At 49.6% G+C, this 21,635-nt stretch overlaps 3 protein-coding genes across 3 annotated transcripts; 2 read left to right on the forward strand and 1 right to left on the reverse strand.

The window, feature by feature from the left end:
- Positions 1–5,745: 5,745 nt before the first annotated feature.
- On the forward strand, positions 5,746–14,233 carry kif11 (kinesin family member 11). The gene is given in 28 exon segments (XM_030106330.1): positions 5,746–5,819; positions 6,067–6,156; positions 7,079–7,208; positions 7,304–7,401; positions 7,495–7,573; positions 8,009–8,194; positions 8,263–8,387; positions 8,480–8,570; positions 8,846–8,991; positions 9,163–9,229; positions 9,231–9,260; positions 9,440–9,535; positions 9,609–9,697; positions 10,110–10,197; positions 10,339–10,412; positions 10,486–10,600; positions 10,687–10,758; positions 11,179–11,314; positions 11,389–11,561; positions 11,629–11,754; positions 11,855–12,010; positions 12,091–12,221; positions 12,294–12,454; positions 12,536–12,654; positions 13,035–13,257; positions 13,338–13,540; positions 13,617–13,706; positions 14,057–14,233. Coding segments are annotated over 27 exon segments (3,156 nt in total). The 5' UTR covers positions 5,746–5,819; positions 6,067–6,091; the 3' UTR covers positions 14,144–14,233.
- On the reverse strand, positions 13,778–17,385 carry LOC115399123 (zinc finger protein 883-like). Its single transcript, XM_030106332.1, has 3 exons — positions 17,140–17,385; positions 16,423–16,827; positions 13,778–16,220 (listed from the first exon to the last, which is right to left on the reverse strand). Exons 1-3 carry the CDS (start codon positions 17,276–17,278, stop codon positions 14,695–14,697), a joined length of 2,070 nt encoding a protein of 689 aa, XP_029962192.1. The 5' UTR covers positions 17,279–17,385; the 3' UTR covers positions 13,778–14,694.
- Positions 17,386–18,148: 763 nt separating this feature from the next.
- LOC115399132 (carcinoembryonic antigen-related cell adhesion molecule 1-like) lies at positions 18,149–21,547 on the forward strand. The gene has a single exon (XM_030106345.1). The coding sequence runs from the start codon at positions 18,272–18,274 to the stop codon at positions 19,145–19,147; it is 876 nt and encodes a 291-aa protein (XP_029962205.1). The 5' UTR covers positions 18,149–18,271; the 3' UTR covers positions 19,148–21,547.
- The last annotated feature ends 88 nt before the right edge of the window (positions 21,548–21,635 follow it).

Below are 21,635 nucleotides of genomic sequence, written 5' to 3' on the forward strand. Positions count from 1 at the left end.
CTGTTTAAACTCACAAACGCTCCCACACACTCTGAATTTGTGTCGTCTCCTGTCAGAATCTGTCGCTCTAAATCGTTATTTTTACTGCACACACACACACACACACACACACACACACACACACACACACACACACACACAACAGGGCTGTTGGGGGGACGGTTGCCCTGCTCCCACCCTTCGCCCACGCTCCGGCAGCCCTGCGAGGCTCTGGGGGGTTTGTGGTTTTGTGTTTGGTGGCTCGGGTGCGGCCGGGGGTCCGGCCGGCTCGGTGGAGCCCACCACGCCGATTAATCATCTGTCATCTGCGGTTTTTGTTCATATGGATCTTTGTGTCTTACTCTCCTTCTTCCACACGGCTTTCTGCTTTTTGAACCCAAACACCACGAGAAACTGCTCCCTGCGTCCTGACGCCTGGCAGGCTCTGGTCCGCTGGGCGAGGGTCCGAGAGGGTCTGAGAGGGTCTGAGAGGGTCCGAGAGGGTCTGAGGGGGTCTGAGAGGGTCTGCCAAGGTGCGAGACCGTCTGGGAGATCTGTTCGGATCTGTTGGGATCTGTTATGATCTATGAGGGCCTCGGAGGGTCTGAGAGCTTCTGTCAGGTCGTCATCTGCTGACCGAGCGACGTCTGTGACCTCTGACCCTCGGCGTCGACACCTGGCTTCGCAGATATCAGAAATCCAGACGAACAAAGAGACGCCGGCAGGTTTCTGCTCTCTGTGTTTGAACCCGGCCGAAGCCCGAGGTTTCCGCTCAGCCGGCCATTATTCCGTCAGCAGACTCAGCTGGAGGTTTATTTTCACGATCATTCACTCAGGATCATTTATCTGTTGGAAAGTCTGTTTGGGAGGAATCATTTTCATTTTGGTGTATTTTCTTCTTCATTTTTTAAAGCAGCTTCTTATTTTTTAATCTTATCGACCCAATTAAACACACGTTTAGATGAGCATCATTCCCTTTGCTTGATTTTGTTACAACTTCCTTAGATTTCTGTCACTTTAGGGTGAATCCAGTCTAATTAACCCACCAGTATATTTATTTATTATGGTGCAGATTTCTCCTAAGGTTTTTGATGTATTCCACACTGATTTCTTTCCCTCTCTCTCTTTTTAATATCTTTCATAAATGTTTTATTAAAAATCAAGAAATGATTAAATCCTTATGTGAGGTCGTTTAAATAGTTTTTTATTAAAGTAAGATGGTTGTGAATTTCAGGTTAAAAGGTCAATTTTCTTCAGTTTGGGCACCAACTGACCAAAAAGAAGAGACAGAATAGCAAAAAACAAAACAAAACGGATGCAATGTTCTTGAAATGTGGAGAAAACGAGCAAGTTAAACTAAAAAACTGAAAGTATGAAAAGCAACATCAGACGAAGGACGACCAAGAAGACACGAAATCGTGACAATAATTTGCTTTAAATTGAAGAGAAAACTCACAAAATGTGTCAGAAAGTAAAGTGAAATAAACAAAGCGGTCAGAATAACACCAGCTGATTTCATACAGGCGTGAAATCAATCCAGAAAGAATCTGCTTATCGGCACAAATCAATACATTCAAAGTCTGATCAAGGCTGAATGAGAATGGACAAAAACCTGAAGCGACGGGAATCAGAATGCTCATTGTTTTACACAGAAGTGAAGTTTGTTTTTAGTTAAAGTGGATTTAAAACGAGAAAACAGTTTCTCAGATTCTTCATGAAAGCTGTCTTAATAATGATGCAGATTTAAACCTAAATATCTAACAGTTAATGTGAGAGGCTGTGTTGTTTCCAGTATTTGTGACAGAGACTCTTCCTGTAGTTTTGGGGTGTTTTGGTCATTTTGTGGTTTTCAGTTTGTTTTTCTTGTTTTTCATGTGTTTTGTTGGAGCTGAATTGTTTCTCACTTCTGATTTAAACGTCTGGGGTCGTGTCTGTCTGCCGTTGCTCTCTTCTAGAATCATTGCTGCAGTTTTTCTCATTTCAGACTTCAGCTTTTTGGATCTTGTTGTTGAAAAGAAGCAGCTTGTCCCTCTGAGACATTTAAAGTCTGTTTTCTAGTTGAGTTGCTTCAGTTTTTTGTATTTATGTTTTTTTTTTTTGTCTTTTTTTGTGAGCTGAAGCGGCGGGGAGGTGTGTGTTTGACTCAGGAGAGAAGCCCCGGCCCTGTTTCCTCCTCCGGGGATGGGAGCGCCCGTCAGCCCCGGGATGAGTCAGGCTTCAGCGGGGTGGGGGGCCGGAGTGTGTGTGTGTGTGTGTGTGTGTGTGTGTGTGTGTGTGTGTGTGTGTGTGTGGGGGCTGTCAGACCCGAGCGAGGGCAGATTCCTGGGAGACGTATTGACTGCTGAGTGTGGGATAATAGACAGAAACGTCACCGAGCGAAGAGCCGTCAAACCCTCAGAGGCACAAAATGAGAAACGTGAATCGTGAGTCGAGCCGACGTGAAGCAGTGTTCAGGTTTCAGCCCAGAGGAAAGCAAATCTTAGGTTTTCAGACCAATAATCATCGAATAGTTTCACGAAAGAGGCCCGAAAGCTGAGAATATATGAACGATGCAGATTACAACTGTCATCTGAGTGTGTGTGTGTGTGTGTGTGTGTGTGTGTGTGTGTGTGTGTGTGTGCGCGCGTGTTCCATTATTTTAGTCACTTTGTGGTCTTGGTCCTTTTTTATGAATCCAGACTTCAGTTGAGTTTATGTTTTATTATTAAAATTTCACAGTTTTGTGTTTAATTTGGTTGTTTTCTTTAAGTTTGTGATTCATTCAGTTTTATTTATGAATGTGTTTTGCCTCTTTTTGACAAGTGAAACAGTGAATCAGGAATTCACCTTTATGAATGAAAAACATCTGTAAAAGAGGAAAGTCTCCACAAAATTGGACAGACCAAAAACAATTTTCAGGAATCAGCAAAGTGAAATACACAAAACGACCGAACTAAATCTGAGGAACTGTTTTTAAGGCTGATAAAAGTTGGATAAGTTGAATTAAACTTCTCACACTCAGATGCAAACTGGAAAAACTCTTCTCACTGTCTTTGAAAATGTGACAAAATGTAGAAACGGCACACAAGAGGTCCAAGAAGCGAAGCTAAAAACCAAAAACGGACACAATATCAAGAAGATGTGACGAATGAAGCCTGAACGACTAATATCAGTAAGAAAATGACCGAACTGAGGCAAGCTGAACAAAAAACCTACTCAAAAGAGAAGGTACCAAAATATGCTAGGTCAAGAAATAAGTAAATAAAACACAAACTAACTGACAGACTCAAAAGAATTCTGGATTATAGAGGATGATATAATGAAGAAATGACCCAGAAGAGACACAGTATTGTTCAAAAGTCTTGTTGACCTTATTTAAATGAGAAAATTCACCAAAGCACCAAATACGATGCAAAATCACACAAATCTGACATAATGCAACACAAAAAAATTGCTCAAATAAACTCAGGGACCAAACAATCCACACAATCCAAACAAGATGAGAATGAAATTTAGCAGTTTAGGCCAAAAACAAGTACATGAGACAAAAAAACAAAAAGATTCAGTCAGAATGGTGTTATGAAGACATGGAATAAGACAAAGTGAAACTCAGGATGAACAAAAAGAGCCTGAAATCTCAGTGAAACTTGATAAGAGGAAATTCAGACACTCAGATTAGTTCCAAAATGAAACAAAATCAAGGCAGAAAAAGACCAAAATTCGATATGATTTGATGAAGAACATGTGGAAAAAAGACAAGATGAAGAGTTTGGGGCAAATTTCCAACACGAGGCAGAAATTAAGCATGAAAGCAAATAATCTGCGGATCTCCACATAAAGCTGCCTGGAAGAGACTCAACGGCAGGAGAGGATCAAACGAGAGAAAACTCACTGTGAAGAACTCGTCCTCCGTCCGGCGGGCTCCTCGTCCTCGTCCCCGTCCTCCTCCTCGTCCTCGTCTCCGTCCTCCTCCTCGTCCGCCTGTCCACTGAAAGGAAGCGTGTCTTTCAGATGGAGACAGCGGCAGTGAACTAAGACGAGGGAGGAGAGGAGAGGAGCTTCTGAAGCGTCTGACCACCGGGTTACCCTCTCCTCCGGGTCATCGCCACCCGGAGCCTGAGTGGGCAGCCGGGGACAAAAAGCCTCAGAGAGGGGGGGCGAGGGGGGGCAGGGGTAGAAACAATACGATTGTTCCCACCTCGGTTTGCTTCTTCCACCCTCGCACTTAAAATTGTGATGGAAATGAAGCAGATTTCTTTCTGCCGGACACAAGAGTCCTTCGTCCTCCGTCCTCCGACGGGTTCCAGTCCTCTGACACTCCGGACGGAGGACCCGGGACCCCGGGGGGGACGGTGGGACGGGGGGGGGGGGGCTTCCAAGTCATGTAACGTACAGTACTTCACAGTCAGACACGACACACTCACACACTGTGACACACAGAAAAATACTGCATGCAGAAAAGGTCAAAAGGTCAAAATGAGAACCACAGTGAGCAGTTTGAAAGAAAAACAGCAACAAAATGAACAAATGAAGCACAAAGACGTCACAGCCGGTGGAAACATGAAGAAAAATCTGATGAAAAGACAAACAAAAAACCAGCAGATGAGGTAAAAAAAACACATAAGTTACATTAAAAAAGTGGAGAAGATAACACAGCAAGGTGTGTTTGTGTCTGTGTTTTTGTGTGTCTCCGTGTTCAGTGTGTGTGTGTGTGTGTGTGTGTCTCTGTGAGTCTCTGTCCGTCCTGAGGATCTGTTGGTCGGCAGATGTCCATCCTGCTGCTGTTCCCCTCATGAGCCTGAACCGTTGAGGAGCTGCTTCCTCGTCACGTCTCTCTCATGTTGCCTCATTCGATTTGATTTAAGCATTTTTAACTCTGTCAGTGTGAGCTCTCCTGGCATCAGTCTTGGGCAGCGTCACAGATCACCCGGTAACCGCATGGCGTCTCCTCTGTTTCACAGCAGCTCTACACAAACAAGAAGTAACGTAAAATTACTACAACAAAGCACAACAAATGAAGACAACTGCTCCAAACACTTCAATAACGGCCCTAAAGACTAAACAAATACCAAAAAATCCACTCAAAGCAGCATAAACATCTAGAAAATATGACGAGAAGCTTCAAAATGAAACTAAAAAAGAAATGGATCCCAAAATTGCAGAAAACAGGAGGTAAGAAGCGTACAAAAAGGAAGAAGACAAATATTTAATCAGAAAGCTACAAAACATTGGTAAATTACAAAATTATTACTTACACATTCTTCTTCTTCTTCTTCTTCTTCTTCTTATTATTATTATTATTATTATTATTATTATCATTATTATTATTATTATTATTATTATTATTATTATTATTATTATTATTATTATTATCGTTGTTGTTGTTGTTGTTGTTGTTGTTGATTAATAGAACATACATTGTACTTAAACTTATACTATTACAATACAAATGTTGCCATCCTTCGATGTGGTTTTATACTGAAATAAACTTAAATGACATAATTAACCAAAAGAAAGACATAAGGGGATGAATGGAAGTCCTCCGTTTCTCTCTACTTCCTCCAGTTCTCACAATATGAATAAATCCGCTGTTTGAGAACGTTAAAAACAGACGATAATCTGTTTGGTGTTTCTGTCGCCCCTGGCGGGAAAAACTCTGCTGCTACATCCATAGAAAACTCCCATCATGCTCCGGGCTAAATCCGTCACGTGGTCCTTCTGCCCAATGGGCGTTGACGCTAGTGCCGCTGCTCTCCTCTGATTGGCGGATATAATTTTAAAAACCTAAAGCGCCATTTTAAATAAATAGAGAAGAGCGGTAGATCCGGTGTCTGGACTAAAAGAATAAAGAACGACAACTGGTGAGTTTTAATTCCTTCTCCCGACGTCGGAATACTAAATGCGTGTGCTGGCGGGATTTTATTCTGGATTCAGGGACGAATAACTGAATAGTACTGTCGGTGTTTTGACCTGGCTGTCTGTCGTCAACTGTCAGCGCTGTAATCCGTCTGTAAGTTGGGTCAGTTGGACTAGCTGTGCTTTAGCTAGATGTTGGTTTAGTTTTGTGTTAACCTCGTGTGACTGGAGGTGTTTTTTTCTCTCTTTCAGTCGTGTGTGTGGCTCTGCAGACGTCATGGCGTCTAAAGCAGGTAAAAGAGAGGAGAAAGGGCGAAACATCCAGGTGGTGGTCCGCTGCAGGTGAGAGACGAGCGAAAAACACTCATTTACACCTAAAGTCTACTGTCTTCGTGTGTTTCTGCGTTTTCCAGCATCTGAAAAAGGTACTTGGGTGCAATCATGTTTATATTTCCTCAGGTATTATCCTCTATAACGAAACTACTGACAGGAAAGGCGAGCTTATTTACATAAACTGTATCTTTCTCATTAGAGTCAGATTGCAAGTCAAGTGATGTGATTGAAAACTAATCCCTCCTCAGAAAATTAAAGTGCTGCAATAAGCAGGTGTGGAAATAAAGTATTAGAAAGGAGAACTCCGGTGAAACTACAGTTAGAGAAGTCACTGAATGTGCAGAAGGAAAAATGTTTTTTCAGTGCAGACAGTGATGGAGAGGGAGGTCCAAGCTCAGGATTTTTTAAAAATGTTTCTTTGAATAGGTCCTCATGTACTGAGCTCCTTTATTAATCAGCACATTTGTTTGAAGCAAACTACAGTATTTCAAGTGAGCTCTTGAAATCCTCAGTAACTGATTTCTCCCCCTGGGACGCTGCTTTGTTCACATCATTACGTTCTGCAGGGACTGTCTGCCTGACTGAAGTCCCGTTTACATGACGGTTGAAGAGAAAACGCAACAGTTTCACGTTTACACGGCAACGTTTTGAAAATGTCTGTTTTCATGGCAGAAACATGAAATGATGTAGTTACCATGTTGTGCCAATAGTGGGTGCTCGCGAGCATTCTCAAAGGTTGTTTCAGTGGCAACTGTAGTTTCAGCAGAGACCACAACACATTGAAAGTTTTGCATTTTTCCACGGAGAAATTGTTGCCTTGGAAACGAGCCCTGAGCTTGACCGGTCCTTTCAGAGCGCTGAGTGACCCTGCGGAGTGTTTTCCTGCCGCAGACGCCTCGTGGTGGTCACAGGTTTTCAATGGTGCTTTCAGGCCCTTCAACACCACAGAGAGGAAGACTTCATGCAGCGTCATCGACTGCGACCCCAGCAGGAGGGAGGTGAGCGTGAGGACGGGAGGGAAGCTGGACAAGTCCGCACGCAAGACCTACACCTTCGACATGGTGAGGAAGGGCGGCGTCATTCATTCACAAACAGCCTGTCAGCACACGGAGCTCGCGCCGACAGAAGTTCACCCCGCTTCCCGTCCTCCCGGCAGGTGTTTGATCCGTCTGCCAAGCAGATCGATGTATACCGCAGCGTGGTGTGTCCCATCCTGGACGAAGTCATCATGGGATACAACTGCACCGTGTTCGCGTGAGCGCCGTCCCCACTCGCTCGCTCCTCGTCTCACCTGCAGCCGCACCTCACCTCCCCTTTAACCCGCCTTCTCTCCTCTTCCCGGAGCAGCTACGGTCAGACGGGCACCGGGAAGACGTTCACCATGGAGGGGGAGAGGACTCCCAACGAGGAGTTCACCTGGGAGGAGGTCTGAGCACAGCACAGCGCCAGGCGCTCGAACACACGTCACCCCTGACTGTGATTTATTGTCCCACACTCCTGTCGTCTGCTGTGGTTCGTCCAATGTGAAAGTCTGAAACTAGTAGTCATTTGGGACTTCTCCTCTGGAGATCAGAGCACATCATCTGACATTACTGCAAGTTTCAGACTTTTATTGGATAGTTTCACATTGATTCCCTCAAATGAGTAAAATTCGTAGTAGTGAGTTTTTAATCCATAGATGTGAAAACGTACATAAGAACCATTTTAACTGAACTGACTGACTTTACTGAACATGGACGATGCTGAGCAGCTGAGTGAGGAACCCGCAGAAACCGTGTGTTCGCCGCTTCAGGGCATTAGCAGAAACAGGAGTTCAGGACCGTGCAGGTGCTGACGGTCTCGGTCGCCGTGCTGTGTTCAGGATCCTCTGGCCGGCATCATCCCGCGGACGCTGCACCAGATCTTCGAGAAGCTGTCCGAGAACGGCACCGAGTTCTCCATCAAAGTGTCCCTGCTGGAGATCTACAACGAGGAGCTGTTCGACCTGCTCAGCCCCAACGAGGACGTCTCCGAGCGCCTGCAGCTGTTCGACGACCCGCGCACCAAGGTGAGTCCCCCGAGGCTCCGGACGGCCTGGCGGCCCCGCTGGAGGCCTCACGTCCTCCGCCTCCGCAGCTCGGCGTGGTGGTGAAGGGCCTGGAGGAGGTCACGGTCCACAACAAACACGAGGTGTACCAGATCCTGGAGCGAGGAGCAGCCAAGAGGAGGACGGCCTGCACGCTGATGAACGCCTACTCCAGGTACCGAGGCCGGGCCGGGACCGCCGGGCCGCTCAGTGAGACCTGCAGGGCTCTGCAGTCCTCACACCCACGCGTTTGTCCTCCCCGTGCAGCCGGTCCCACTCCGTCTTCTCAGTGACCATCCACATGAAGGAGGTGACTCTGGACGGAGAAGAGCTGGTGAAGATCGGAAAGCTCAACCTGGTAAGGATCCTTCTCACCGTCGGCAAACCCACACAAGAAGAAAACTTTGAAGCTTTCAGTTTGATTTGGTGTTGGTGGAAATTCAGTCAGAAAATACTTGCTGCATTCGTCAGTCACTTTGAATTGCTCTGGAGTGTCTGTACTGTAGCGTTAGCATTAGCATGAGCTGATCACCGTTCATTTCTGAGACGCTCCTCCCAGCAGCGGTGCAGATCCAGAGTCCAGTCAGGCGCTGTAACTCAACCTGTCCATGTTTCCGTCCCGGTCCCGCCCAGGTGGATCTGGCCGGCAGTGAGAACATCGGCCGCTCCGGCGCCATGGACAAGCGAGCCCGAGAGGCTGGAAGCATCAACCAGTCGCTGCTGACGCTCGGCCGGGTCATCACGGCGCTGGTGGAGAAGAGGCCGCACATCCCCTACAGGTGAGCCTGGTCCAGATCCGAGCTCCACTCTGCCCCCTGCTGCTCATCCGGGGCTGTTCAACACATTCTTCTTTTTTAGATACCAGATGGGCATTTCCAGTTTGTGATTTGTCATAAACGTGACTAACATGAACAAAGACGTGAGCATCCTTGTTTTCGTTCCTTCTTCAGGGAGTCGAAACTCACCAGGATCCTTCAGGACTCCCTGGGAGGACGAACGAAGACCTCAATCATCGCCCACCGTGTCGCCGTCGTCCCGCAATCTGGAGGTTGGTCTGAGGAGCCGACGTGTGTTTGAGTTGTGGTTTAAATACAGACACCTCGTTTCACCAAGGCCATCAAGTAGACTTTTGAAAAGAGCCACTGAGCAGCGCCATCAGTCCCGTCGTCCCACATCCTGCCAGCAGGCGGAGCAGTGAGTCACAGGCCGGGATGTTTGTCTCTGCAGGAGACTATGAGCACGCTGGAATACGCCAGCAGAGCCAAAAACATCATCAACAAGCCCGAGGTCAACCAGAAGCTCACCAAGTCGGCTCTGATCAAGGTGCGCCGTCTGCCGCTCGGCATGCTGGGAAGGCTCCCCTTCAGATTCTCACGTGTGCCCGTGTCCCTCTCAGGAATACACGGAGGAGATCCGCCGCCTGAAAAGTGACCTGGCCGCCACCCAGGAGAAGAACGGCATTTTCGTTGCTGCGGAGAACTACGAGTAGGTCAAAGGTCGTCCTCTCCTCGACGCGGCTCTCGATGCTCCAGCTGTGCTTTGAAATGTCGTCAAGCTTCCTCTTTTCTCATTGTGAAGAAGTAGCAAACCAGTGTGCGAATACGTTTTGCCCAGAAACACTGTCATGTAAACACTTTCAGTGATAACAAGGTACTTTTCCAAACTTAACCTCACTTTTTTATTTATTTATTTATTTTTCCCAGAAGTTAGTTTAATAATTCGACTACTTCTTCAAAAAGTAATCTTTAACTGATGTAAGACCATGCTGGCTCGATGTGATGCCCTCATTATTTTAGTTTTAGTAACTGTCTTGCCATCTCTCTCTCTTTTCGGTCACTCGGCTGTCGCAGCAGCTCTGCAGCTTTTTGTGAAAGCCGTGTTTGTTTTGTGTTTTCAGTCGTATGATTGGGCAGATCGAGTGCCACGAGGGCGTCGTCCTGGAGTACCAGGACAGGATCAGCGCCATGGAGGAGGAGCTCAGGAAGGTACGACTGTCGCCGCCTCTCGCCTCGGCGTCACGCAGCAGGGAGCTGAGCTTCCAACAGGAATGTGACGACTTTAGTATTTTTTCTGTCCCCACCCTTCTGATAAACATTCCCCTCTGTTGGGCTGCTGCTTTGGTCCAGGTGACGGAGCTGTTTGGGGACAGTAAGGCGCAGCTGGAGCAGTGCACCGTGGAGCTCGAGGAGAAGCAGCAGAGGTGAGCCGTTCGGCCGGAACTCTTCGTTTTCTCCCGTCGGAGCGTGACGACCTGACCCGTTTGGACTCTCCAGGCTGGAGCAGACCAGCAGACATCTGCAGGAGACGAAGGAGAAGCTTTTGCAGGAAGAGTTCGTCTCCTCGAAGCTCAGCTCGGCTCAGGCGACGCTGTACAGCACGGCGGGACAGGTACGGCGCTCCGGGGGTCCCAGAGACAACCCCCCCTTTCTGAGAAGACGATCGGTATGCCAACCTGTTTCTGTTTCCCCCTGCAGCTGTTGAGCACCGTGAACGAGAGCACCAGGGACGTGTCGGGCCTCCACGACAAGCTGGAGCGCAAGACGAAGGTCTCTAAACACTCAGCAGATGAGAGCCTGCGGGCAGATTAACTCGCTTCTTTTGAGGGAGAGAAACAACCAGCTCGGGGGGAGGGTTTACGGCAGGGATGCACAGAGTACTGGCCATGAAGCCTGATTCATAGTCCTTACTCAAACGATACGTGAAGGTGGCGTTCAGGAAGCTGCATCACCTCCGACCGCCTTACAGTCCACTGTACGCGTGGCGCAGTGCGAATGGAGATGGTGCAACCGGTAGACTGAGCTCGCTGTTAATGGGTGTATCAGTCACTGTCACCGGGTGTAGCACGGCTGGGCGTGAGCTCCAGGTGTAGCACGGCTCAGAGTGAGCTCCTCCTGGATCCACAGAGCGCCAGGCTGACTCTGCCGGTCCGGGCGTCTCGTCAGCTCCTCCCTCTCCCCCGCCTGCAGGTGGAGCAGCACAACCAGCAGGTCCACCAGAGCTTCACGCAGCAGATGGACGGCTGCTTCAGCAGCATCCAGCACTCGGTGCAGCTGCAGGGCGAGAAGCAGCGCTGCATGCTGGGAAACTACTCGCAGGCCTTTGGTAAGACAGGAGAACCGGTCCACGTTCGATCATCTCGCTGCGATCGGCCTCCAACCCGCGTGTCTCTGGCGCAGACGGCCTGCTGCTGCTGAACCGGTCCATGCTGAAGGACACGGTGTCCTCCGTGGCGTCTCTGATGGGGGGCTTCCGGTCCGTCGTGGAGCAGAGCGTGGCTCGCTGTCTGCAGAAGGTGGAGCGGGACCAGGAGCTGAGCCTGGAGGCCAAGCAGGGCCTGCTGCGGGTGCTGGTGAGTCCTGTGGGTCCGCTCTCTCCAGCGCCCCTCCAGCCCGGCTGATCAGCGGCGCTGTGTGCAGGAGGAGCATCGGCAGGACGTGGAGGAGGTGCTGCTGTCGCAGACCCTGGACGGTTTATCAGCGGTGAGGGAGCTGACGGACGCTCTGAAGGCCTCGGCGGAGGCGCAGCGAGCTCTGGCTGACGAGGCGAGCGCACACACACACACACACACCCTCGCACACACACACACACACTCCGTCACGGTTCCTCCACAGCGCTGAGAGCCTCTCTGCTCCTCGCTCTCAGGTGGAGGCCATGAAGGAGTCGGGTCAGTTCTTCCGGGCCCTGGTCCAGGAGCTGGCTGCGCTGCGGCAGGAGGCCGTGCAGGGCCTGAGCGGCCTGCAGGCGCAGCTGCTGGCTCTGCAGGAGAAGCTCCAGCAGGAGGAGCAGCGGCAGCAGACGGTGAGGCCTCCTCCAGGTCCTCCGCGCTGCTCGAGAGCCGACTGGGTGATTCTGATCGTCTCCCCTGTTCCTGGTCTCAGAGCATCGAGTCCATCCGGAAACAGCTGAACCAGGCTCTGCAGGACCACCTGGACCAGAACTTCCTGGGCCTGCGCTCGGCCTCTGCAGACATGTGCGGACCCGTGCAGAGCCTCCAGGAGACGCTCAGCAGGTGAGAGACGGGCCTGCAGATGCCTCCTGCTGCACCGTGTTCTCCGTCCTGACCTCCTCCTCCCCTGCACAGCGGCGTCGGTTCGGTGGAGAGCCGGGCCTCGGACCGGGCCGACCTGCTCTCCTCCGCCTCCCTGGCCCTGGCCTCCTCTCTGCACGTCAACTCCAAGGGCAGCCTGCAGGCGGTGGAGGAGGTGAACCAGGTCTGCTCCAACATCCACAGCTCCGTGTCAGGTACCAGAGCTCGGCTCTTCCCAGACTTCCTCTCTTTCAATCTGCCGCCGAGTCGGTGCTGAAGCTGCGGTGTGGCTGCAGGGCTGCTCCAGCGTCACACCTGGTGGAGCTCCGCGGCGTCGGAGGAGGCCGAGAGCCGGGTCAAGGAGCGCCGGTCCAGGATGGAAGAGCTGTCGTCTGAAACGCAGAGTCTGCAGCAGGTCAGAGTGACGGGGATCAGGGTGTGATTCAGTTCAGTTCTACTTTAGTTATACAGGGCCAAATACAACACGGGGGGCTACAGGAGGCAGGCAGGTTCATGACGGGTAGGAGTGAGAACAGAGAGGAGAGAAGCTGATGTTGCTCTGATGTGATCTCTCCTGCTGGTTCCTGTCAGAACTCTTGCTGCAGCATTTTGAATCGGTTGAAGACTTTAGCGCCGGTCGTTGAGCCCCTGATAACAGATTACAGTAGCCTGCTCTGTCCGCCTGCGGCGCCACCCGGCTGCTGGGTCAGAAACAAGAGAAACACTTCCAGAAGTAACCGGCGGGTGTTTTCCAGCGATATTGAAGTGGTCTAAAGTACGTGGCTCCCGTTGCAGAGCGTGGAGGAGCGCTGCTCGCAGCAGCTGCAGGCGCTGGAGGAGGAGCTGGGCCGGAGGGGGGAGGAGGCGCAGCGGGCCGCGAGGGAGGCGCAGGAGCAGACGCGTGAGGAGCAGGCTGCGGTGGAGCGGCAGGAGGCGGAGCTGCAGGAGCAGCTGGAGGCCGGTCGCCGGCTGCTGCGCAGCTTCCTGCAGGAGGAGCTGCAGCACGACGCGCCCACCGGTGAGACGAGGCGGCCCCTCGCCCCGGACCTGCTCCCGGCGGGCCGCTCGCTCTGATCTGGATCGATCCGCTCCCTTCAGGCGCGACCCCTCAGCGGCGGCAGTTCGAGTACCCTCGGAAGGTGGGGACGCCGCGGAGTCGCGGCGAGTTGCTGGAGAGCCTGAGGAGGCAGCAGGAGGCGCTGCAGGACGCCCTGGACGAGCAGGAGGAAGACCAGGCGGACGAGGAAGAGAGCAAGCTGGAGCAGGAGGACGAGGAGGACAAACTGAGTCTCACTGGTTCTGTAGGTCCAGTCGGTGTACAAAGTGTGCGTGTGCGTGTGCGTGTGCGTGTGGTCTCTGACTGACTCTTCTACTCAGGACTCTGTGGAGGACGAGAACAAGACCACAGAGCCAGCCAACGACGAGAACCTGGACTTCGACCAGCGTGTACGGCTCCCGTTCTTCCAGGTAAACAGCAGCACACAGTTGTGTTTCCATGGCAACAGATGCACTTTGTCCACGTTAGTATACGATGCGTTTGAATGAATGAATGGCTTTATTTGTCATTATACAAGTACAGTGAGATTACAAGCATCTCCAGCAGTGCATGAGTAGCGCTTAGTACAAAATAAAATAATAAATACTTCAAATAGAAATCTATCATTGCACGTCGCCCGCAAAAAAACATGTCAGTTCAAGATGGTAATGGCTCGAGGGAAGAAACTGTTCTTGAGTCTGTTGACCCTACGTGGGACTGACGCTACTGTCAGGTTACTGGACAGGAAGGACCGACCAACATAATGGGCTCTCTGTTCCAGAAGAAAAAAGGCGCGAAGAAAGACGGCAAGATCCTCGCCCCTGAACAAAGTCCAAGATCCAAACTGCCGCTTCGCTGCAAGAACTGAGGATTCCCAGTGGTTTTAAAAGTTTGTTTCCTCTTTTTAACGTTTTTTTTCCTGTCTTAAATATCTTTTCATTCAATAAAGTATTAATGTTTCAAAGTCCAGTTCCTCATTCTTCCCACCCCAGAATGTAAAGTTACCCTCTTCGACGCTGAACACCTTTCAGTTTCTGGAATCCTTACACTGTTAGTTCTTCGCAGGTGAAGGTTTCTCCAGTGTGCCGTTTTGTCTTGTTCGCCTCACTGATTCTTTTCTAAGCAATCAAAAAAAACAGGTGGCTTTTAAATGAGAAGTCATCATTGATTGGCTAATTCACGTCACGTCTTACCACAAGTGAGTCAGGAAGTGTTTCCGTACTGGTTTATTGCAAATATCAGTCACACCTCCCGCATGTTCGAGCTGTTCCACTCTGAAATGTCACTTAACTTTTGAGTTATGACTTCCTGAACCTCACAAAGTTTCAAGTACTTCGCACAACTTGAGTTCTGATGAGGATAAACTTCTGATCCTCCAGGTTTCACAAGAACTTCAGAGAAAGTGAAAAGTGTGGCTTCTCATCTGCGACTTCCCGTACGAACCCGTTCCTCAGGGAGACGGGTGTTCTCACCTGCGTGCGTTTCCATGTGATCCCTCAAGGTGAACTTGTAAACAAAAGTCTTCCCGCAGGTGCCGCAGGCGTACGGCTTCCCGCCTGTGTGAGACCGCATGTGCGACAGCAGGTGACCCTGCTGAGTGAAGCTCTTCCCGCACCGCTCACACGAGAACGGCTTCTCGCCGGTGTGGATCCGCATGTGGCGCAGCAGAGCGCTCCGGTACCTGAAGCCTTTGCCGCACGTTTCACAGGAGAAGGGATTCTCGCCCGTGTGGGTTCCCATGTGGTCCCGCAAAAGAAACTTGTAAATGAAGCCCTTCCCGCAGGCCTGGCAGGCGTACGGCTTCCCGCCCGTGTGAGACCTCATGTGGTACAGCAGGTGGCTCTGCTGGGTGAAGGCCCTGCCACACCGCTCGCAGGAGAACGGCTTCTCGCCCGTGTGGATTCGCATGTGGCGCAGCAGAGCGCTCTTGTACCTGAAAACTTTCCCGCACGTCTCGCAGGAGAAGGGATTCTCACCCGCGTGGCTTCTCATGTGTTGCGAAAAGACGAAGTCGGAGCTGAAGCTTTCCCCACAGGCGGCGCACGTGTGAGACTTCTCCAGCTTGTGAATCCTCATGTGGCCGCACAGGGCCACGCGGTGCTTGAAGTGCTTCCCGCAGACCTTGCAGAAGCAGGGCCGGCGCTGCCGGTGAGACGAGCTCACGTGTCTGTTCAGGTCTGAGGAGGTGAGGAATCGTCTGCCGCAGCTGCTGCAGATCAAAGGCCTCTCATCTGCGCGAGTCTTAATGCGGACCGCCAAGTTGGTCTTCGTGTGAGTTCTGCTGTGGACCAGCAACCTGCTCCGCAGAGTGAACCGCTTCCCGCAGGTCTGACAGGAGTGCAGATCCTCACCTGTGTGAGTTCTAACGTGGTACGACAGCGACGTGTTCCTCATGTAGCTCTTACCACACAACTCGCAGGAGTACGGCCTCACACCGGAGTGGATTCTCATGTGGGTCAACATATGGCTCTGCTGGCTGAAACTTTTGTGGCATATTTCACAGGGAAATGGCTTCTCGCCCGTGTGAGTTCTCACGTGGCGCAGCAAGCCACTGTTGCTGGTGAAGCTTTTTTCACACATTTGACACGGAAACAGCTTCTCACCCGAGCGAGTCCACAAGTGAGGAGCCATGAAGGGACGCGGCTCCTCCGCCAGGCGGCGCCGGTCCTCGTCTGCGCCGTGACTCCTCTTCCTGCTCGGTCTGGTTCCAGGGCCTCCACACCGGACCCGGTCCTGCCCCTCCCCCGCCGCTGACCGGAGGTCCACCAGCTGCTCTTCATCCGACGCGCCACCTTCACTGGAAGCCTCAGTGAATGAATCTGTGTGGCGTGTCGGAGAAAACGGTCTCCCGTCCGGACTGCTGCACAGTTCCTCTTCCCGGCAGCCAGATTCCAGGTTCCTCTGCTCCTCCTCCTCCTCTTCATCGCAGGTCATTTCATGAAGGCCTGAAAGGATCAGAGGATGCAGAGAAGACTTTGTTACGAAAAAGCAACATGCAAAATCACTGAAAATAAGCAAAGATTAAATATTTCATCTGACAGTCAAACAGTAGCAGCAGATGTTTAATCTGGGATGAGGAGCTCAGACTAAAACTCGTCATGAGTGGCAAACTCAGCTGTCTGTGAAGACGGACACACTCAGACACACCTGTCTTCTCTAGCTTCACATGAGGACTGACAGTGGCGTCCAGCGGTCCGCTCTGAGGAGGGATCTTCTTCTGGAACTGACAGAAGGTTTGTTCCAACATGGCGGCGATGTCTTCAGCCGCAGCAGTGAGTCTCTGGCTGATGGACTGTCTGACTGAGCTGGGACAGAACCTCTCACTGTCTGCTTCCTCCAGGTCCTGGTGGATCCACGGAGGCTCTGCTCCCTCCTGATGGTGCTCAGGGAGCTCCAGTTCGTCTTTAATCTGTGGAATGTCCGGTTCTTCAATCTCAAGCGGCTCTGGTTCCTCTTTGATGGCTGGAGGGTCCTGATGCTCCTGGATCAGCCTGGAGTTGGTCTCCTGCTCACAGAGCTGCTCCTCCTTACAGACATTCTGCTGATGGACGTCTGGAAGACAAGAAGGACACAACATCTTTGATGTGAAGACAGAATGGAAGAGAACAGGGTCATGGACTCCTGTCTGGCTCCACTGTGGACTGTATTAACATGTGTCTAAAACACCTGGCTCAGGTTAACACGGGAGCAATCCGGTCCATAACACCAGCCGTGGCGTGTCCCTCTCTAAAGCCTCCGTGCGGAAACGCATTGCAGCAGCTTCCTGCAGGCTTTAGCTAATCGTCTCCGGTGTCCGTTAAACAGACAGAAAGAGCCTGACAGTCCCCGTGAGTCCCTCCATGTGTCCACTGATGTGCTCCATACCTGCCGTGCGGGACTCGGTCTCCAGCAGTCTGTCCTCCTCGTACTGGAGCAGAGTTTGTTGGAAGTCGGTGAAGATTTGTCCCGCAGCAGCAGTCAGTCTGCCGCTGATAAACTCTCTCAGAGCCTGGAGTGAACTCATTGTTGCTGCTGGAAGCAGCTGAAGGATTCCAGCTCCAAACAGCCTCCAGGGCTGCTGCTTCTCTCGGGTTGATGGAGGATCGCAGAGCAGCTGCAGCTTCACACCGCCGCCTGCTGGACACACGAGGAACTGCAGCTCAGCGTTTCATACGTTCCCATTCTTTACATTTATCTGTCACATATAATCATATACATATATGAATATGACTTAATTACGTTGATGCTTGTCTGATATTTATTTGTCTTTGAATTATTGTTCACACTTTAATTTATAATTTCCTCAAAATCTATTCTGGAGACTTGAACAATAAAAGCATTAGTAGTTGGAATGTAGTGTTGTAATGTTTAGTTTTCCTTTTCGGTCTGTGGCGTGAAAGATCAGGATACGGATTTAAAGGATTTAAAGACGTTTTTAATAACATTTTAAAAACACTTTCGGTTTCGTTTTTATTTCGTCTCCATCGTGAAATAAATGAGCTTGGAGACGGCTGTATCGTCTACAAGTAAAGTTTAATGTGTTTGAGCGACTTTGAAACTGTAATCCTTTTTAAGTTTAATATTAGTTTTATTAAAGTTTATCGTCTCTGAGAGAGGCTCGGCTAACTATAAAATAACGGCTAACATTAGCATAGCTCCTGATTTTATTGCCTTCATATTAAAACGTAATATAGGTATAGAAAAATTAAAATGGACATAATCTGAATAAATATGAAGTATTAAGATATGAAATAACTCCTGCTGGTGGTAAATATTGTTTCCTCTTCCCGTGATTTATTTCAAAAGAAGGAATTTGAGTCAGGCATTAACACGTCGTCAGGCTGATGTCCCGCCCCGGACTGGCTGACGTCAGCTCGTACCGAGGCGAGGCACGCGAGTTCTTCTGGAAGCTTCACAAGCGTGACCGTGGCTCGGGCGGCACCAGGAACTCAGAGGCCGCGGCGTTTTTCTTCGACCGGAAATCGAAGTTTCGCCTTTGTTTGTATTTTTCCTGGACATGGGTACCTCTGCTCGCCTCCGCGTCTGTACGTTTCTGTTTGCGACTGTAGTGATCGCTGAGGCCGCGAGCGACAAGAAGTACTTCAAGCTTGGCGGCAGCTTGGTGCTGAGACCCGCCCAGGTCACCGGAGACATCACCAGCGTCTCGTGGAAACACAATAAAGACCTGGTGGCGGAATGGGTGAAGGATAAAGTGCCTCCGACTTTCTATGGAGTCCTCAAGGATCGGGCCAAAATGGAATCAACCACCGCCGTGCTCACCATCACCAACATGACCAAAGACAACGAGGGCGACTACTCCGCGGAGATAAACGACCAGCTGCAGGGGGACGCGCACACTGTCGTGTTCTTGGAGGTGGTGCCCATTCCGGAAGTGGTGCAGAGGCCGCTGACCTGCTCACCCAGCGAAAAGACATGCACACTGAGTTGCCACGCAGAGACCAAAGGAGCCGAACCTGTAACCTACCACTGGAAGGTGGGGGAGAAGGACTGGGTGAAGGGCGAGAAGGACAAGGAGATCTCCAACACAGAGGGGGAGGAACAGCCCAAGACCTTCACATGCAGGATCAAGAACCCGGTCAGTGAGAGTGACAGCAAGCCCTCAGACAACCCCTTCCTAAGAAGAACATCAGAGGGTGGACCTAATGGGGGGGCCATTGCTGGGGGCATAATTGTGGTACTGGTACTGGTACTGGGGGTGGGGGCGGCGGTTGCGTGGTTCTTCTACCCGAACCACCCACTTGTCTCTAGATTCCGGGCCAGGTTCAGTGGAGAAGCTGCAACATCTAATGCCAACGGAACAACAAGCCCCCCTCCTGAAGAAACCCCCATGAATCCTGCCGATGGTGAAGCTACAAAGGAGGAAGCCGCCTGAAGAGAGGCCCGCAGGCCTCTGGGCCCCGGGTCACACCACAACGTTTCCAAGTGAGAACGCAAATCTTTCGCAGCGTTTCGGGGGTTCGCTTACGCAACAATGGTGCTTCGAGCCCCTGAAAACGCAGCTTTTTGAGAACGGTTCCCTACGTGGAAACCTGTTGTGGGAAAATGCAACTTTCTGTAAACGCTGCTACTGCGCATGAGCACCAGAGGAAAGAAGTTCTGCACATGCTCAGTAGACGGACAGTGAGGAGAATGTTTTCCTCCAGAGTGTCACGACTCCCAGCCCCAGTTCTCCTGGACTGGGAACCTTCGTTGACAATCTGCGTAATAACAAACCGACTCGGTGTTGTGTCCATATGAACGTCTGTTCTCCTGTTCCTCATGGGGACCCCCCCATGGGTTGTTCTCTGCAGCATGTGTGTGTGGCTTGATTAGAAAAACTCACTGCCTGGCATACTAACACCATTTTCAGCTTTCCTGGAAGTTCATTTTCAAAACGTTGCGAATAACAAATCATTTTATAACGTAAGTGTAAAAATGCTGTGTTTTCACTTGAAACATTGTCATGGAAACGTGACCTCCACCCTGATGGAGAAGCCCTCTGATGGGGGTCCCGGATGCGCGGGCCACCGTCAGCCTCGTCGACCTGGAAAAGTAAAAAAAAAAAAAAAAAGAAGAAGAAGAAAACTGGTTTATAAACGCACTCTTCCTAAAATTTTAAAGGAATCAGCTTTGAATGTATCCAGCTGTGTTGACAGTTTGGAATTATGTTGTTTCAAGAGTGAAAGGGTTGAACTTTGTCCCCGTTTCCATGGCGACTTTTTAAAGCGAAAGTTGAGTCGAGTGTCAACAGTGAGGAATACAAGTTACTTTTTTTTGTGGGAAACAAACTTTCACTCGGGCCTGCTCAGTGGTGTCTCATCCGGCGGACTGACCGGGGCTTAGACAGGCCATGTTTGGTCCCTGTGCCATATGTTTGATCCCCTGCTCTCAGATCTGGACTTGTGTTGAAGCACTGGAAGTTCCACATGGCTCTGTCTTCCCGGGATGAAACCTGCCGAGGCCTCCTGAGGCCGCTGACGGACTTGAACTCGTGTTCATGCTGCGTGAGACTCGTCTCGCTGCGGCTGCCGAGTCTGAGACGCACACGAGTTCTGTACCAGCGGCCGATCGTCTCTTTTCATCTCGCCTCAGTTTCTTGTTTTTCGTCTGTTTCCATTGAATTTAATGATGTAGTTTTTGCTTTTAAATTTGTTAGTTTTTTTTGTCTTGTCGCTCCTTTGCTTCTTAATTTGCTAATATTTTATCCTATTATTTGAAGAGCGAAGCCTCCTGCACTTTTCTGTATCTGAAAGGATATTAATAACAAACTGAATATGCAGATCGCTGAACTGTGAGTTCTTCAGAAAAGGAAGCTGCACCAATACTCATCATCCCCTCATGTAGGAAACCTTCAAGTTTCACTTCATCTTTTTTTTTTTATTTAACCCGAACAGCTAAAATTAGTCATTGAGAATTTCCAAACATTGAACGTGCGCATGGCAAAGCTCTTCCACTTATTTCTCTGCTCAGAACATCATATTTTAAGGTATTTTCTAACTTTTAGAGACACTGTTTTAGAATTCAGCAGGACCAAAAAGGGTTAAAAGAACTTCTATTGTGACAAATAGAAATTATATTGAAGCTTCCTTTGCACTTTTCCCAAATGTCTTAAAACAAGCCTTTTTGACACGTCTGCTTCCTCCTAAACACAAACGATATTTTTGTCCTGAAACAAAATGAGCTGCAGGATGAATGCGATCATGTCCTTTGAATGTTATTATTGGGCCTTGCTGATGTGGTACAAAGAGGGTTAGCGCCTCTTTTAAAATACATTAAAATATGTATTTTTTAAAAATCAGTTTGATATCTGTCCAGGGCTCATTTACATGACTATTTTAGATGTGTGTTCATGTGACAACGGAGCTCTTAACCACTGAACCTTTTGAAAATGGACTGGCGTGAGCTAAGCAGTCGAACATAAAATGAAATGCTCAGGTTCAATATCAAGTCCTAAACAAGTTCAGCAGACGGACAATCATAAAGATGTTGGCCTCCATAATGGCATGACTCTCATTTTTCATGTTTCTAGTGTGTTTAGTTTCATTACATTTCTGGCATTTCCATGTCAACAAGACAATTTTCAAAATGTTCTCATCTAAATGTGAAACGTTTGTGAGAATTTCATGTGTTTTGTTTCGGACAAAATCCTCTTGTATACACAGCCTGTGGGAATGTATTATAAATGTGCGAATTAACTGTTTGTCTACTTTTTTTAAATTATATTTTAAAGTTTTTGCTTTTTTGCTAAATTCACATATCGTATTACCTTGTCAATAAAAAAGTTGCTTGTTCACTGAGTGTTTTAGTTTGGTCTTTTTTCAAACTCTCAAATGTGGAGACAAAAGCAAAGGAAATGAGAAGCGAAGCCGGAAGTGAGGAGC

Source organism: Salarias fasciatus, chromosome 13 (assembly GCF_902148845.1).
Source record: "Salarias fasciatus chromosome 13, fSalaFa1.1, whole genome shotgun sequence".
NCBI lineage: Eukaryota > Metazoa > Chordata > Actinopteri > Blenniiformes > Blenniidae > Salarias > Salarias fasciatus.